The sequence below is a fragment of the Xylaria bambusicola genome, assembly GCF_022495145.1.
Source record: "Xylaria bambusicola strain CBS 139988 unplaced genomic scaffold F5B22scaffold_9, whole genome shotgun sequence".
NCBI classification, from domain to species: domain Eukaryota; kingdom Fungi; phylum Ascomycota; class Sordariomycetes; order Xylariales; family Xylariaceae; genus Xylaria; species Xylaria bambusicola.
The window spans coordinates 214,027-230,115 of NW_025953562.1; the positions used below are offsets into that span (position 1 = coordinate 214,027).

The 16,089-nt window shown below is 48.5% G+C and overlaps 5 protein-coding genes and 1 non-coding gene across 6 annotated transcripts; 4 read left to right on the top strand and 2 right to left on the bottom strand.

The window, feature by feature from the left end:
* Positions 1-988: 988 nt before the first annotated feature.
* Positions 989-3,073, top strand: F5B22DRAFT_596291 (uncharacterized protein). Its single transcript, XM_047974216.1, has 2 exons — positions 989-2,216; positions 2,284-3,073. Exons 1-2 carry the CDS (start codon positions 1,669-1,671, stop codon positions 2,777-2,779), a joined length of 1,044 nt encoding a protein of 347 aa, XP_047833262.1. The 5' UTR covers positions 989-1,668; the 3' UTR covers positions 2,780-3,073.
* Positions 2,997-3,086, bottom strand: F5B22DRAFT_t72. Its single transcript has one exon. It is a non-coding gene; the product is annotated as a tRNA-Glu (tRNA).
* An 819-nt stretch (positions 3,087-3,905) lies between these two features.
* On the top strand, positions 3,906-5,059 carry F5B22DRAFT_567257 (HD domain-containing protein). Its single transcript, XM_047973119.1, has 3 exons — positions 3,906-4,063; positions 4,122-4,299; positions 4,359-5,059. The coding sequence occupies exons 1-3, from the start codon at positions 4,021-4,023 to the stop codon at positions 4,948-4,950; spliced, it is 813 nt and encodes a 270-aa protein (XP_047833263.1). The 5' UTR covers positions 3,906-4,020; the 3' UTR covers positions 4,951-5,059.
* Positions 5,060-6,004: 945 nt separating this feature from the next.
* On the top strand, positions 6,005-8,605 carry F5B22DRAFT_596295 (uncharacterized protein). Its single transcript, XM_047974217.1, has one exon. The coding sequence runs from the start codon at positions 6,594-6,596 to the stop codon at positions 8,118-8,120; it is 1,527 nt and encodes a 508-aa protein (XP_047833264.1). The 5' UTR covers positions 6,005-6,593; the 3' UTR covers positions 8,121-8,605.
* Positions 8,606-8,675: 70 nt separating this feature from the next.
* On the bottom strand, positions 8,676-10,055 carry F5B22DRAFT_596300 (Mss4-like protein). The gene is made up of 3 exons (XM_047974218.1): positions 9,275-10,055; positions 8,988-9,111; positions 8,676-8,834 (listed from the first exon to the last, which is right to left on the bottom strand). The coding sequence occupies exons 1-3, from the start codon at positions 9,551-9,553 to the stop codon at positions 8,803-8,805; spliced, it is 435 nt and encodes a 144-aa protein (XP_047833265.1). The 5' UTR covers positions 9,554-10,055; the 3' UTR covers positions 8,676-8,802.
* Positions 10,056-12,315: 2,260 nt separating this feature from the next.
* Positions 12,316-15,222, top strand: F5B22DRAFT_643976 (uncharacterized protein; the record flags this gene model as incomplete). Its single annotated transcript, XM_047978355.1, has 2 exons — positions 12,316-13,005; positions 13,078-15,222. 2 exons carry the CDS (start codon positions 12,316-12,318, stop codon positions 15,220-15,222), a joined length of 2,835 nt encoding a protein of 944 aa, XP_047833266.1.
* Positions 15,223-16,089: the final 867 nt, after the last annotated feature.

Consider the following 16,089-nt stretch of genomic DNA (forward strand, 5'->3'; position numbering starts at 1 on the left):
GTGATTAAACAAGTGCGCTTACGTGTAGTGTGACATGACTTGCCACTTGATATAGCGACCCGGTACCAGTAGATAGCAGGGAGCAATAAAGATGGGGATAGCTTTTCGTGGCTTCAGCTACCCTAGATTTACAGATATAACGTTAGTAAAGGATCTTAGTGGAATTTGCGTAGGCGCTATGGCTTGAATGACGCTGAAATAGGGGTAATATGATGAGTCGCACATTCGACTAATCGACTTCATGCCAGTGATTTGGAGGACCTCCTCATATACATGAGCCGGACCTTCGTATCCGGCCATACCCCTTGATCTGTATTGTGTACGTGAAGCGACTGGTTAACCAACAACATCTTGAAAAGAAATAAAGGCTGGTTATCACCACCGTCGAATCGATTCGGAATGCGGTATTATGTATAGCTAGCATGAGTATAATAATATCACCTAGCTCTACAGTCTGGCTTGCTCCTTTCTAGACTCCCCTCTAATGTACATCAAGTGTGTAGTGCAACGAGATATAAATCAATTACCCACATCCTTATAGCCTCTTCATAGAGGTCAAAGATAGGAAAGATTCAATGACGAATATTTGGATTTCGTGTTTGACTTAATGGTGTATGTTGGCAGTCAATGGTTCAAAGCGAGGGTGCAGAGCCTAGCTTCGATGACCAAGCGGACAGCAATTTCTCATATTTACCAAACAAGATTTCATTAACAACCAATTTTCATAGTTATGTTCTCCTCGATGCTAAATTTTAGCAAGGTATGAATTTGTTAACGCCTATGATACATCCTTTTACCCTATCAATTAATTTCCCAGTTGCTTTACAATAACACTACAACATACTTTACCCAAGTTTAAATCAGTATCTAGCTTGAGAGCTGCAAGTTAGCAAACCCGAAAAAAATCGTATCTGGATTATCATATATGCATTAATGTTGAATAGTGACAGAGTTGCTGCACAACGCTTGTCCAGGGTCGATCGATATTGCAAGTCCCTTTTCTTGCCATCATCTACGCCCGAATTGGAAGGCATTCATACCGAAGGCGGCTTCTCAAAGTCTCGCAAATATTTCTCGCAATAATTGAAGTTATATCAATATCTAGACGCGTGGTCATGTAGGTCAGGGGAGGCCTGGGTCTCCGACACGCCTTTAAGCTAATGTGCATCCCTTACTTACAAGGTCAGGCCTGGTTCAAATGGTTAGCCAGACTCTAGTGTGGGAACGTGCCTCTTGAGATTCTGACACAATCTGATTATTGCTGTAGCTTTCCCCCCTTAAGGCGTGGCTGATGACCTAGAGCATTCTACCGATGTTTAGTGTGGTCGGACCAAACTTGTAGACTGTGATCCCCCGGAGAACACCACAGAAAACTTATTTGAAGTTTACGTACATTGATGATTGGCTTCAATGAGAGGGCAGAACGTGAGAAGGGCCCGTGGTAGGCATCGCTTCCGTGTCTCGCACTCCGCAGCCACTAGAAAGGCAACATCTGAGCGGAGTCACTTTTTTTTAGCCCAACCCCGCCCAAGCTGATACTATGGAGCTCCGCAACCTCATCAGAACCAAATCGTGCATGATTGCCATAGCGGATTATACCCGTATAGCAGTCCTACAATCATAAGCTCAGAGCGGGAATAAAAAGATCACTTAGGGGAAGTCGACGCAATGGCGCCTAAAACCGACAAGACGGAGGTGGTTGAGCTCTTGAAGACGCTCATGAATATTGAGAGCACCAGCGAGAAGGAGCTTGAGATAGGACAGTATCTCGAGAAGTACATACAGAGTCGCAGCTTCACGGCCGAGAGGATCGCCATTGTCCCAGGTTCTACACGACACAATGTCTATGCTTACCTAGGCCAAGAGCGGAAAGCCAGGCTCCTGGTGACGGCGCATATGGATACCGTACCACCTCATATCCCCTTCAGCATCGACGGGGATGTAATTCGCGGGCGTGGTGCCTGCGACGACCTAGGGCCGATGGTGGCGCAAATCTTCGCCGTGGAAGAGTTGCGCGCCGAAGGAAAGCTGAAGGAAGGAGATGTGAGCTTTCTATGGGTTGTGGGCGAAGAAAAGGGCGGTCCGGGAATGATCGCGGCAAATGACATGGGCCTCACTTGGGAAGCTGGTCTCTTCGCAGAGCCTACAGAGGGAAAAGTAGCGAAGGGGCATAAGGGTAATCTGGTGTTTGAAATCGTCGCTCATGGAAAAGCCTGGTAAGCACGCTGCCGCTATACTTCAGAGCTGAAGATTCGCATTGATGCTGACGACGTGAGCCAAAAGCCATTCTGGATATCCCCATCTGGGTAAGAGCGCGACACTACTTCTCTTCGACGCGCTGAATGACCTCAGAGCGGTTGAGTTGCCCGTTTCGGATCTTCTGGGCCCGTCGACGCTGAACATCGGCAAGATCGAGGGCGGGGCTGGCTACAACATCCTCGCGGCAGAGGCCAAGGCGCTCTGCAGCATACGCGTTTCGAAAGATGTCGAGGCGATCAAGGAGGCCGTGCGGGCTGCGATTGACAAGCATCCTGACGTCGATGTCGATTTCAAGTTTCAGTATCCTGAAATGCTGCTTGAGTGGGAGTTTGAGGGGTTCGCGGCTGAGCCGATGGCGTATGGGACGGATATACCGAGACTGCGAGGCGACCATAGAAAGGTGCTGTACGGGCCCGGCTCAATTCAGGTTGCTCATGGGACGGATGAGTATATCCTTGTCAGCGAACTCATGGAATCTATCGAAAAGAACAAGGTGCTCATATTAGAGCTCCTGAAATAGTCACCTGGGTTAATAATACATATGCGTAATCAGCGTGGTCAGTGTATAAACAGGCAACAACCGAGCTTATATGATTGATTGTACACTCTTGTGACGCTGGATATTTGCTCATCAAGACACAGACAGAGACAGGGAAAACTTGAAAAAAGACAAAAAAGGAGAAAAATGAAATCAATTCGGAAGAATAAAAATTGTAAAAGATTATTAGCAAAAGGAACTCCGAATCGGGGAATCGAACCCCGGGCTTGACGGTTCTGCTGTCCGAAGATTTGAGAGCGTCAAATGTTAGCCACTACACCAATTCGGATTATGTCCTCCATGGCATGTTCTGCTGGGACGTCCGCATACACTGCAACATTAAGTTCAACAGATGATGACTCGAGGGTTAGGGTAGATTCGCCATCCACACTACCTATCCAACCTAATCTTTCGTGCTGAGCACATTCATGACCTTATGTCCCACCTCACCTCCATAGAGTCTATGTGCATTGATCGAATAATCGGCTGATACTGACTGAAGTCTGCTTACCTAACCAACATATACAGACTGCATCCGCGGAATGTGTCTCTGTCTCTGTCTCTGTTTGTAATACGTAGGGTCTGGTAGGGAATCTAACGAAGCCCAGCCAGCAGGGAGCTCACCGACTAACCAGGCCAGACATCAAGGCCACCCAATAACAACACGAGTAATGGTAATACATCACGAAATGCAGCACTCTTCAAACAGCAGATCTCTCACCGAGTCTCTCACCGAGTGCCTGGATAGGGCAGAAGATCGGTTACTGACATCAGTGACGAAAGAGTGTGTACTGGAGCCACGCAGCGCCAAGCTAGCCTTATCCTGTAGTTCTGATGGTGGGGTTGGTTGGCTCTTCACATGGCGAGCATGGCAAGACAGACCCAAGACATCGCGGGACCACTGTGAATTTCGAGCAACTTCTTTCTTGCTTGCTGGTGCTTTCTGTCAACAAACGAAAAGAAAGCTCTGGCATTGCCGACAACTACCCTGACTAGTTGCAACAATCACAGCAAACTAGAACATTGCGTATTGCTGCCTTTCTATTTAATTACCTGACATACCTGTACTAGTTTGATTTGTATCCCTCCCTCCCACTCACTAGCACCTTGTCTACTACCAGTCCTCTGCATTCCGTTCGTCTTTCTACCAAACAATCGATATCCTCTGGTACCTACGCACATATTGCTGTAAGAAGCGCGGCACAACGACACCTACAGATACAATGTCCTCAGGAGCCAGCAATAACGGTGGCAATGGCTTCGCCGGTCAGTCGCATCTTCCCCTCGTACCTTGTCGTTTGCACAACAAGCCTAACTCCTGTAGACCCTGGTATCGTGCCAGCGCCCAAGATCTCCGAGCCGTGGTCAGTCCAGAAGGTGCTAGCCACCATGACTCCGACACCGCCTGCCGAGAATACCGACTCTCCTGTGCCTTATTTCCATATTCTCGAGAGACTGAAGACGAACAAACGTGAGGGATGGCGTCGCTTCAACATAGAGAGGTACCACAACTATTGACACCCGACGATTGTAGCTCGCTAACCCATAGTCAATAATACAGAGGCGAATCCATATCTGATCACATGTACCGCATGTCCCTCATGACAATGCTCTGCCCCCCGACCCTTGCGCCGAAACTCGATCTCTTCAAGTGCATGAAGATGTGCCTAATCCACGATATGGCGGAATCGATTGTGGGTGACATCACCCCAGTAGACGGCGTAGCGAAGCCGGAGAAGAGCCGCCGCGAGGCCGAGACGATGGACTACATATCGAAAAACCTACTTGGAGGCGTCTATGGCGGACTGGCGGGCAAAGAGATTCGCGAAATCTGGCAGGAATACGAAGACTCGGAGACGCTCGACAGCCACTTTGTTCACGACCTCGACAAGATGGAGCTGTTGACCCAGATGGTGGAGTACGAGAAGCGCGCCAACAAGGCTCTCGATCTGGGCGAGTTCGCCTACGTCGCTACGAAGATAGTGCTGCCGGAGACGAAGAAATGGGCCGAGGAGATCCTCAAGGAGCGAGATGAGTTCTGGGGTAACAAGGCGCACGTTCACGGCGAAGCGGGTGTCGATGGTGGTGTGAAGTCGGAAAAGTTCGAGCAACAAAAAGCTTACTACACAAAAGAGAACGGCTCGGCTCCTTAGACAGTGGGCTATCAAGCACTTAAGATCACTACAAGATGGCCGGCTTTGGCCTGTTTCTGAAATCAAAGATGGAAGATAGAAAAGGCGTATGCAGGCATCTACCGCCCTTGCTTCCATGGCGGTAATACAGGGCGAAAAAGCGAAATAGAATATTTGGGAAACGGGTGTATGGACGGATCAGCTAGAGATACCTTACCTACCTTAGAGCTAGACGCATCCTACAAGAGGATTAATCGAATGATGGACTTTGTAAGAATAACATATCGTATTTCGTATTGTCTCCCTTGCTGTAGGTAGCAAGTCGCATTCAGTTGATATAACCCATCCGGACAACAGAATACTGTACCATAGTAGGCCCCTCACTGCCTGGACCAACCCCGCCATATCCCCGCAGCCCCCTAACCAGGGACCCTAAGCACTGTTCCAACAGGGGGGTTCTTATCAGTAATATCAGCAATATGGCCTGTAATATTAGCGACACCCGCTCTGTTCCAGTTCTGTTTTAGGCTGTTGACTAGCGTTTAATTAACCGCATGCTGGCCCAGCAACGCGACCATAACAAGCTCCTTTTTCAAGACGAGAAGAGCGCAAAACCAACAGTCAGCTATTATTCGACCTCCTGAATTCACAGATGGCTATGCTTTCGTGTAGGTAGCTGCTTGATCGTGAAGATTATTTGTATCGCAAGTTGTGTGTGCTTGAACGAGTCCCGCGCAACGGCCGATGCCGATGCTTTTGTCATTCCATTCTGTCAAACAAGCTTTACGATAAATCCCTACAAATCCCTACCTAGTTTGATACCTACGTCACACACAGCTACAACGGTCTTAAAGTCGTTGGGTCATGTGTCTTACGTCCACGGGGGGCTGAGACCTGCAGAGCAAACACCACCACCATCACCACCAATACCACCAGTCCTACACCGGTACTACAACGCGACACCATTTGCCCGCCCATGGCCGCCTAGCCAAGCGTTTGTCCCTCTCGCGCGCCCTTCCCTTCACACCTTTTCTCTCTCTCTCTCTCTCTCCTCCCTTCCGTCGCTCGCTCGCTGCGTCTTCCCATGTGTGTAGGCACGTAGATACGCGAACGGAATATCTGCCTGGCGTCTATTCATCCACCAGCCACGCCACGGGTCGGAGAGAGCGAGTATTGCACGTCGCAAGTGTATGACCGGCCGCCATCATTTAGCTAGCAGACCTATTGTGCGAATTCTGACGGGGCCATACACGGGATCACGCGCGTCTCTAGCCTCGGCACATTGATTCAACCGAGCCTCCTCAACAACAGCTACAACCAAAGCTACAACTACAGCTGCAGCTACAGCTACGCCTACGGAAACCGATCACCTTGACCACGACAGATTTGGCCGTAATTAAAATATCCTCTTTTCACAAATTGCTCCGACACATAGACGGCCGTTCTCTTGTGCTACTGTTTGCGCACGCGTTGAAAGAGTTTCGGCCGTAGCGATACGAATCCAGTCTTATACACCAAATCCGCCATCACTTTGGCTTTTTCGCGGCAGTCTGGTTCCTAAGGGTCGGAAGTTCCCCAAAAAAATCCAAAGAAAACCTTACTTATTAGCTTTCCGATACGCACGCCCCGCGATTGAATCCGATAGCCTAGCAACCGTACTAGCAATGCCATACAATTCCCAAATCCTCATGTCTGGAACTTTTCATCTTGACCTGCCGCAGGGTAGCGGCGGTCGAGGCACTTCCTTTTCGGCCGTGCATCCGGGCATCTTCCAACCTCCGACCTCACCATCCGTATCGAGTTCGGTGTATCTCGGTAGATCTACTGGAAGCTTGCAATCAGAGACACTTACGCCAATCTCAACAGCCAAGAGAAAACGCATAGGGCCCAAGGAATCGACACCTCTCCGTGACTGGGGAATGGCGACCGATACAGACGACATTATCGGCGATCGCTATGACTTCGACTTAAATACCTGTGGGCAAGACCGGCGATACGTATTAGCTGGTCAGATAGACACTCCAGATGGAGGTATTCAAAGAGAGCTTGGGTGCCTTGAAGACAGTGTGTATTCTGATGTCGACTATAGGCGTGCCCTTGGACCGAAACAGCCCTATAACGGCTTTGTCGACTCTCCTGAGTTGAGGCCCATGGAAATCGACTCGAATAATGACGGCTCGGGTGGATGGAGTGCCTTTGCAATCACTACGATCGGTGGTGTCGTTGGCAGAGTATGGCAATTTTGCAAGACTGGATCGTTCCGTGGCTTCTATGCTGGAGGTGGCATAGGATACGAGATGTCAAAAGCAGTGGGCCAACCACAAGCGGCTGGGCACATGGGAGCTGATGGATATAGAGCCAGCGTCGGTATTCACGGACACGAGCCCAGCCTCCTTGACGGAAATCAGCTGCAGTCTGATTACTATGAACACGGGACGCCAGAGTCGACGCCTCCCCCACCGGCGAAGCGAAGACAAATCTCACATGGCACACCAACTGATGAGCTACGGAAGAACTGGGTCATGATTGATGAGCCAACTAACGTGAATCGACAGTCATCCCTTGCATCACGAGCGTCGTCACGCCAACCGGTACAGCGAACGACAGCACCGTCACTTGTTCGTCGCATCAGCAAGCCTGTAAGCCGCCTCAACGCTCCGAACTTCAACCGTCACCCTCCTTCCCGACCGAGTTCTGCTAGCGCCGGCCCCATCTCGAGCCGCGAATCGGCAAGCTTCGCGTCGACTAGGTCTCCAATCGCGTCACCGGTTATCACATCACGCACCCCTAGTAGAATCCCTGTGGCCTCTCGGGCACAGTCCCCCAGTACATTTGGAGGCAGTCAGTTTGCGCCACAGCCATCTCGGATACCGAGCCCTAGTCCCTATGCAAAGCGTAGTCACAGGAGGAGCCAGAGTGCTGTGTCGGCCTCAGCGGTCTCACCAATGAAGATGAAGAAAAGAGAATCGCTGCATGAGATGCACGATAACAGCCCAAGACTTGATGCTAAGGCTAGAAGCCTTGCAGCCAAACGAATGCAGAATGAGATGGAGACTGACATGCGTATCAATGACTTCAACAGCCGGCTGAGAGATATGATCCGTCAGGGCAAAGAGGCCTTAGGTACAACGTATGAAGTGGAGTCAGACAACGATTATGGGCACGGAGGAGACCCCTGGGAAAGCGAATGATGAGTCTCATCGTGGAATACTAACTCCGGATGCTTAGCTGGATGAGTATCTCAAACAAAACCCTTGGCTAATATTTCTTTTCTGGCGATCATACTCACTCTGTCACCCTGATACCCCATGAAATGGTCACTTTCGATTGCCCCTAAAATTTGCGCCTCAAGTCCCCTGATCAAGGGGCTCTTGTATATACAATCTTGTCATGACTTGATGATTCGATGTTTACGTCTTCTCTCTGAGGCATCCACTCACCAACCAAAGTTGATGCTTTGCTCCTCTTGTATGATACACTTTTTATTTTCTCACGAAAACACTCTTTTTGCTGTACACATCTAAAAGACGGATCGGATCCTCTTTCCCCACGGATGGGTTTTTAATTTGGCGGATAGTCTAGTCTAGTCGGCTTTGTTCAACGAGGATGCCTGAACATGGTTTCAGTTGGACGATAAAAAGATAATTGATTGGGATGCGCTGATAATTTGAGAATATGCGCAGTGATTTACTTCGTGTGATGATTATACGTAGTAGATGAAATACTTTTCAACCCTCATTCGACTACGCCTTCCATTAAAATTCAGCTTCGAATTCCTACCTCGCTCACTCGCTTGCTCCCATACCATACCATACCATACCATACCATACCATGCATACATAAAACCAGGGTACAAATTGGTAGTTTAGAGATTTAATTCTTGATCTCTTGCTTGTGGAATAGTCCTGTGTATATACCCCGTAAGTTCCTATCGCCGATCGATCAAGTACAAGGATTAAGTCCATCGTGACTAGCTAGAGACGGTAGACGAGAAAAGAAGAACAAAAAGTGAGGGAAGGGGAAGGGGAAGGGGATAGGAAAGAGGGAGGAATATTTACCTTCAATCGAAGGCATCCATGGATCCCGCATCTTGCAGAAGAACTCGCCCTTCGGCGCGACTTGGCCGCGCGCGTGGTCGTCCATTGTCCCGTAGAAGACGTAGATGTTGTCGCCGGCGTTTGCCTGGGGTTTTAGTATTGAATTAGTTGATGATGAAGTTTCTTATTCTTATCTTTTCTTCTTTTGCTACTCCCTCTTCTCTTTCTCTCTCTCTTTTTTTTCTTTTCTTTTCATTTCATCTTCCCTTCCATTTGCGCGATAGGTAGACACAACAACTTAAACTTACCCCGTACTCCAACAAGCTGCCCCCGCACGTCCCGCAGAACTCGCGATGCAGCGTGACGCCGCTGCCGTTGTCGGCCTCGTGCACGCGGACGCTGTCCCGGCCCCGGTCCACGGAAAACGAGGACCGCGGGACCTTGGTCGTTATCCCGTAGTTGCCGCCCGTGAACCGCTTGCAGTTCCCGCAGTGGCAGAGGCTCGTGCGCGCTTGCGACGACGGGTCCGAGAGCGTGATGGTGTACCGGATTGCGCCGCAGTAGCAGCCGCCGGGGAGGGGTGGCATTTTTGATTTTCACTCTGTGGTTCGCGCGGGTGTGGTTAGTGATTGGGTGTTTAGAACTCGAATTGGAATTGTTTTTATCTATTCTGATGTGTATCTTTACTTTCTTGTTCGAAAGGTCTCTGAATCGCTCTGTTCCTTACGTGTTTTGCCTCCTAAGTTGGCATTGGTCGGTCTCCTATGACGAAGTCGCTACGTCATTGACCTATATACAATTAACTGGCACCGTTTACAGTTGAGCAGAAGTAATCGCGAAAACTGTTTATCTATCACTTTGCAATACGACTTTGAAGAGTTGGTTTCGAGATTTCCTGTGATTTATTATGTGAGAGGGCACAGCGCGTAAGTTGATCTCTTTCCGCAGTTAGCGGGCCACATAACGGAGCCTTGATAATGCCGGCAACCCTAGAATATCTACATAGGACACAATATATGGCATACGAGTATAACAAGGGCAGATAACTGGGCTTGGAACTTGTTGCTATTCAAATTACAATGATCAACTATCTAGGGCTGCATGTGTCCACCTCCCTCTTGGCTGTTAGTGGCTTGACTCGACTCTATATACAGCTGGTCTGCCAGCCCAGACCGCCTAAGTCTCATGGGTCTGTTTCAAGAAGCGGAGTCTGTATAACCTCACTTTCCAATATTGCCTGCATGCCTTTGAATGATCATGAACAGCCTGCAATGGCCTTTCGTTCGGCGGAAGTGCAAGGCGAACTGCATATTCAGCTAGTACGCATGTGACAACGAGTCCCAATTATATGCTCTTAATAACCAGCTTAGCACGCGGAGAGCGGCACTACCTTGTTGTGAGGCTTCATTCACCATCTGTAGTGATAATTTGACATGGGATCCTGTCTACAAGCATTCGCCACATCATATCTAGGTTAGTTCGTGGCTGAGATTATGCTCCGGCCACAAGATGCCATCTAGAACTATCTAGTCTACATAATAGTACTTCCCGGTTTTCGATATGGTAATTGAGTCAGTTCTGCCCGGGCAGCAGATCTTAGGTAAAACTTCCCACGTGCGGACGTTCCGCAAGTTCCTGGCAACGGTTTCGCCACACGTATGGATTCGATTGTTAATGGAGAATACGGACACCCATCGCCATCGGTATTCGGAACGGACCAAAATTATCACCGATTATTTCTTCTTAGTGATCTGATACCTAGAGAGCTTTCTCCCTTCCTTCTCATACATTGAAAGAGGGGAGTGTGAATTTACTCTTCGGAAGATTGATTTACCGGAGGCTAAGCATGCCACTATGCTAACGCCAGAGGCATTTATCTTTCATCACGGCGCAGGGCTCTAGCTCGATATATCCTTAACACTATACAATTTATAGATCTATCACACTTCATGTCAGGAGCCTGTTATTTTATCATGGGATGCGCAATGATCCAAATCTCTTCTCTGAGCTACACCGTCTTCATACGTAATGATTAGAGCGCCTAATCAATTGCCGTTGGTAAAAGTGCTAATACATGTTAGCTGTGATGCTACGATATAAATTACACGACGAAGCGACTCGGTGAGCAGAGTTTAAGCTACGATAGTCCTCCCGTTCTTAGTTCCTAGACCAGAGCGATTCCAGCATACCTACTAAGTAAGTAGTATCAGGGCTACTTTAGAAATGTATCATAGTGGCACAAGTTGCCACTTGCAATGTCTTTAGATGTAAACACATGCTGCAAGCAAGGCATGAACTTGATGTAGGATGCGATCAAGACAATTTAGGACAAGCGAGCTCTAGTAAGCTCTATAATCGCGGCGTTAGGTTCGAGGCTAATTCGTATCTTGCCTGCAGCAACAGGGAGGATTGGACTCGCGGAGATAACTATGTATACATAGAAAATCATAATTTACATATCCTTTGCTCGAACTCGGCAGGCGATGTGGTTTATCGTGTTACTTATAAGTTTGGTCAGGAATATCTATTTTGAGTTTTGCACCCTGTAAATATAACCTTAGGATAGATTTCCGATGCACCTAAATATACTATGTGTATGCAAAGACATACTTAAGAAGGATAAGTATACATCCTGGAGCCGTTGCACTAATCTAGTGTAAGTCCTTGCCGGGGTAACAACAGTACCGAATATCCGGAACCGATCTTCGACAGTCAAGAGAGCTAATATACAACCGCAAAAACATACGACTCTTCCAAGATCTACAAGGCGTAGAAAGTTCTGGCCCGGCTACCGCCAAGCCAATAAATAGGATGCGTCCAGCTAGTAAAGTTCCGGGCCTAGGTTTGAGCCGGGGCGACGCGCTAGAAGCCTGATAATTACGGGCACGCTGGATCGTCATGGTCGCGGATCTCTCTCAAGCGGCGTGCGGCCGGTTGGCCTGCGGTCAAGTCGACTGCCCCAAGGTGGTCATACGCCAATTCAAAGAGGTAACAACAGGTACGAGGGCAGGGAATGCAGAAATATGGGGTTTGGGCTCGGTCAATTCAATAGACTATTCGTTCATGCTTCTAGTTTACTTAGGCAGTTTTCGATCATGTGCATGTGAAAGTTAGCTAGTCATCTATGTTCCTACTCAGCTAGCTCCCCCACTCCCATTGCCCTCGAGATCGGGATCGAGATCGAAGACAAAAGCTTTCCCTTGCCTTCCATAACCATCACGCAACGTCCGACTCTCCGGGGAAATCAGACAATAATATCCGGGTGTTTCGTGCCAGTCGGTGTTGTGATGTGTATAACGAATGGTTGTGTAGCAGCAGTCATATTCGCTCCCGTCGTCTCGATCTCGAGATGGCCACCGCCATGGTGACGCCCTACTTTCCGCGGAGCGGGTCCTCGCATACCTCAACCCTTCTTGTCCAGCAACTGCCACCACCACCGAAGGTTGTAGGTCCGGTATTCGATGAGATACATGCTAAAGAGCCTATCCCAGCCTTTGATGAGAAAGCCTATGCGCAGCATTATACCGGGCCGTCTGAATCTGGAGAGGCTCTCCCACCGCCCGCGCCCGTTGAGTTTCTGGATAGGTATCTCGTCCCGACGCTGGCGCGCAACGAACGCCTGCGGCTGACGCTCCTCTGGTATCATACTAAAGATATCGAGAAAGATGAGAGTCTGTTGGCCGAAATCAGTGTTTTAGTTCGAAGTGCACAGAAATTCGTCGGGTGGGAGTATGCCATCGCAGGTATTCTCAATGAGTCCTCTTACAGGCGGTTGGCTACTGTAGGCTTACCGCTGGCCCTTCTGCCTCGCAGGGAAAGCACATGCTCCCATACTATCAATCAAGCAAAGCTGGATGATGTATTCATGGTCCTCGACATGAGTAAAGATTGGCGTTTCCGACATTCACCACATAGTGAGATTGGTGGCTTGAGAAGTTATGCGGGCGCACCTTTGAGACTAACCGCCGATGATGGAACTGAGGTCCCTCTAGGAAGTCTATGTGTAGCTTCCGACACTCCACAGAAACCCCTAGCAGCGGTGAGTTGGCTTGGTGTGCGCTCTATTTTGTCACCTCTAACTCCTTGAGAATTTGACTAATTGCCTTCAAAGAGCCAGCAAGAGTCTCTCATAAGCTTCTCAGAGCTTATTAGCACTGCTATTGCGAGTCATACGCGGCAGCGGAGGCTCAAAAAGAGGCAAGAGATGACCGATCTCCTCACCATTCTACGTTCAAAGTTAGATACCGAAGACTATGAAGAAAGCTCAGTGGCTATCATTCAACAAGCCTACCCCAGAGCTCACGTAGCCCTTCCATCCGCCCTAGATGGTCAAATACCAGTGGAGGGTAGGTCAGCTATCAAGCTGTCAGACGTAGAAGGAGGTCTCTGGGAGGATACAGCACTAATCGAGCATACAATCATGGCTGCAAACTTCGACGATCTGCACCCGTCTCAAACCGTCCGTGCAATCGTCGCGCGTTGCGGAAGCACCGAGAAGTATGTTGTTGTCTCAGGTCTCGACATACATCACGTCTTTGACAACTTTGACGCATGGTTCATTTTTAAAGCGGCGGCTATAATAGCAGATATCCTTCAAAACCGACTTCTTCGGCAAGCTTTAGCTGCAAAGGAGACGTTTCTACGTGGAATTACTCATCAACTTCGAACACCTATCCACGGCGTCCTGAGCTCAACAGAGCTCCTCGCCGAAGAACTCACCGCACGAGGATTACTATCACTGACCGATAGCAATAGTTCTTCTGTCTCACCGGCTACATGCATTAGCACAATACGGAACTCTGGACAAGAGTTAATGAGAACCGTGAATAGTATTCTTAAGTACAATGCATGGGCGGATACTACTCGCCGCACATCCAATAGCCCTTACGACCTAAGACAACTCGAGTGCGATATTCTTCCCGATTCACTTTCACTTGTCCTAGAGGATCACCTCCACGGAATCTCTGTCGAATTTCGCAATGAGCTGAGACATTGCTGCTTCATGGTTACAGACCCAGGCCTTCTCAAGGACTGTCTTCGGGAAATACTCCTGAATGCTATACAATCAGTTGCTGGTCGGCCACTGGGAACTGTGACGTTCACTATGCGGGACACTGAGAATGCGGCAAACCTGATTTTCGACGTGGTAGATAACGGCGTGGGCATCGAAGCAAAAGATCACAAGTCTATCTTCCAGCCTTTTTATAAAGTTGACGATTTCAAACTTGGGGCTGGACTTGGCCTTACTCTGGCCAGGCATATCGCTACTGGCTTGCAGGGCACAGTGAAGCTGGTGGCCTCTTCAACGGAGCTCGGGTCTCACTTTCGAATAGAGTTCGAGAATCCCCTCATCGATTATCGCCAAGATATTACTCCTACACCCGAGATCAAGCTTCAGCATTTGCCTCGGACGTTTCATTGGAAATGCAGCGGGACAGGCTACACACATTTTGCTGCCCACGTCACGAGATACCTCCAACTCAATAAATTCCAACAAGGCACAGATGCCAATTTGGGTCTCATATTTGCCAATACCGATATCGACCAATTGCGCGTTGCATATCCTTTAGCTGTCATTGTTGTGCTTGGGAAGGCCAATATCAGTGCCGACACTTGCCTTGAACCAGGTATATTCTATTTGACCGGTCCACTACATAGGGCGGCTTTGAAAAAGATGCTGCAACAAGCGGATATCATATATCAAGCACTCGCAGACAAGAATACTCATTGTGATTCCGCTCAAGTGGTCCCGGTCGTAAACGACACAAGTGTTGGCGTTGTCCCAACTACAACGATTGCCAAACTTGCTTTGGATAGTCCACCCTTACAGCGTGACTGCGCCGATCAACCCGTGAGAGCCTTACTTGTCGATGATAATCCAATCAATCTTCGAATCCTCAAGATGTTCTGCAGCAAACGAAATATTCCCTACGCCACAGCCGAGGACGGTAACATAGCGATTGACCAATTCATAAAGGGGGTCGAAAGCAATGAGCCTTTCACTCTCGTGCTAATGGACCTCCAAATGCCTAATTGTGACGGCATTGAGGCGACTAGGGCAATTCGCGCATATGAACATAAGCATGAGCTATGGAGGTCAATCATTTTCATGGTGACAGGCCAGGACTGGGGTAAAGACAAAGCTGCTGCGCAAGACGCTGGTACAGACGTTTTCTTGATCAAGCCCGTTTCACCCAAGATATTGGATACACACGTTGCAAAGTTCTTCACATCTTTTCGACCTCCTGGGGGCTGAAACGCCAAAACACTTCATCATAACATGATCATTCGACAAGACGCTTAGCGAACCATATATCACGAGGACACCGGGCCCATCATCACATCGTCACGCCAAGTTTATAATATCTATATCAATACCCATTTCTTCTTGAGCGTCTCTATGTTGAGATGCGCTCACCCGTGAATACCATATACCCCGCGGATCCCCAGCCTCGTCTTACTTGGTAACAGACTCCTACAACGCATGGATACGCAAAGCAACCAAGCAATCACTTGTTGCTACATATGCGCATTATACACTTACCATGAAAATAGCCTGCGTGTTTGGCGGTCAAGAACATAAATGCTGTCATCTTTCGACACAGTCGAATACTTTTCACCTGCCCTTTAACGCGGTAGAAACTGCCATTCCCACAGCCAAGATATCAGCAGCGAATAGAACATAGTAAGTATAAGAGAACGTCCATCGCAGTAGATAGGCACCCCGCCGTTACGCTACATAGCGTCTTGACCGAGGGTCCAAGCTCTTCAGCATCTCTTACAACGGCCAGGGCTTCTTCATTTGATCATGACGAAGTTATACTTCGCCAGAAGAAGAACAGCAACCGCCATTAGCTTTAATCTTGAAGACATCACACGGCAACCACATTGTTTCATCACTTACTAGATGAGGAAAGAACACGAATATGCCGATTCTCAGATACTAAATTATACAAGGAGCCCACATAGTCAATTGGCGTAGCCCTTGCCTTCTCAAGAGCTTTGAGCCTTGCGTAACTACTAGAATAGATAGTTAAATAAACAGTGAAATATCTATGCAAGGTCTAATATTTGACGTGGTGTTAAGATGCTGAAGAGGAAAATACATCATTGTCCAACTACT

Bases quoted from the DNA above. Each gene is read 5' to 3' on its own strand.
- F5B22DRAFT_567257 (XM_047973119.1), top strand. From the start codon at position 4,021: ATGTCCTCAGGAGCCAGCAATAACGGTGGCAATGGCTTCGCCG. The intron at 4,064-4,121 runs GTCAGTCGCATC...TAACTCCTGTAG, and splicing joins CGGTGGCAATGGCTTCGCCG to ACCCTGGTATCGTGCCAGCG. The intron at 4,300-4,358 runs GTACCACAACTA...TCAATAATACAG, and splicing joins CGTCGCTTCAACATAGAGAG to AGGCGAATCCATATCTGATC.
- F5B22DRAFT_596291 (XM_047974216.1), top strand. From the start codon at position 1,669: ATGGCGCCTAAAACCGACAAGACGGAGGTGGTTGAGCTCTTGAAGACG. The intron at 2,217-2,283 runs GTAAGCACGCTG...GTGAGCCAAAAG, and splicing joins GTCGCTCATGGAAAAGCCTG to CCATTCTGGATATCCCCATC.
- F5B22DRAFT_596295 (XM_047974217.1), top strand. From the start codon at position 6,594: ATGCCATACAATTCCCAAATCCTCATGTCTGGAACTTTTCATCTTGAC.
- F5B22DRAFT_596300 (XM_047974218.1), bottom strand. From the start codon at position 9,553: ATGCCACCCCTCCCCGGCGGCTGCTACTGCGGCGCAATCCGGTACACC. The intron at 9,112-9,274 runs GTAAGTTTAAGT...CTAAAACCCCAG, and splicing joins GCAGCTTGTTGGAGTACGGG to GCAAACGCCGGCGACAACAT. The intron at 8,835-8,987 runs GTAAATATTCCT...GTATATACACAG, and splicing joins ATGGATGCCTTCGATTGAAG to GACTATTCCACAAGCAAGAG.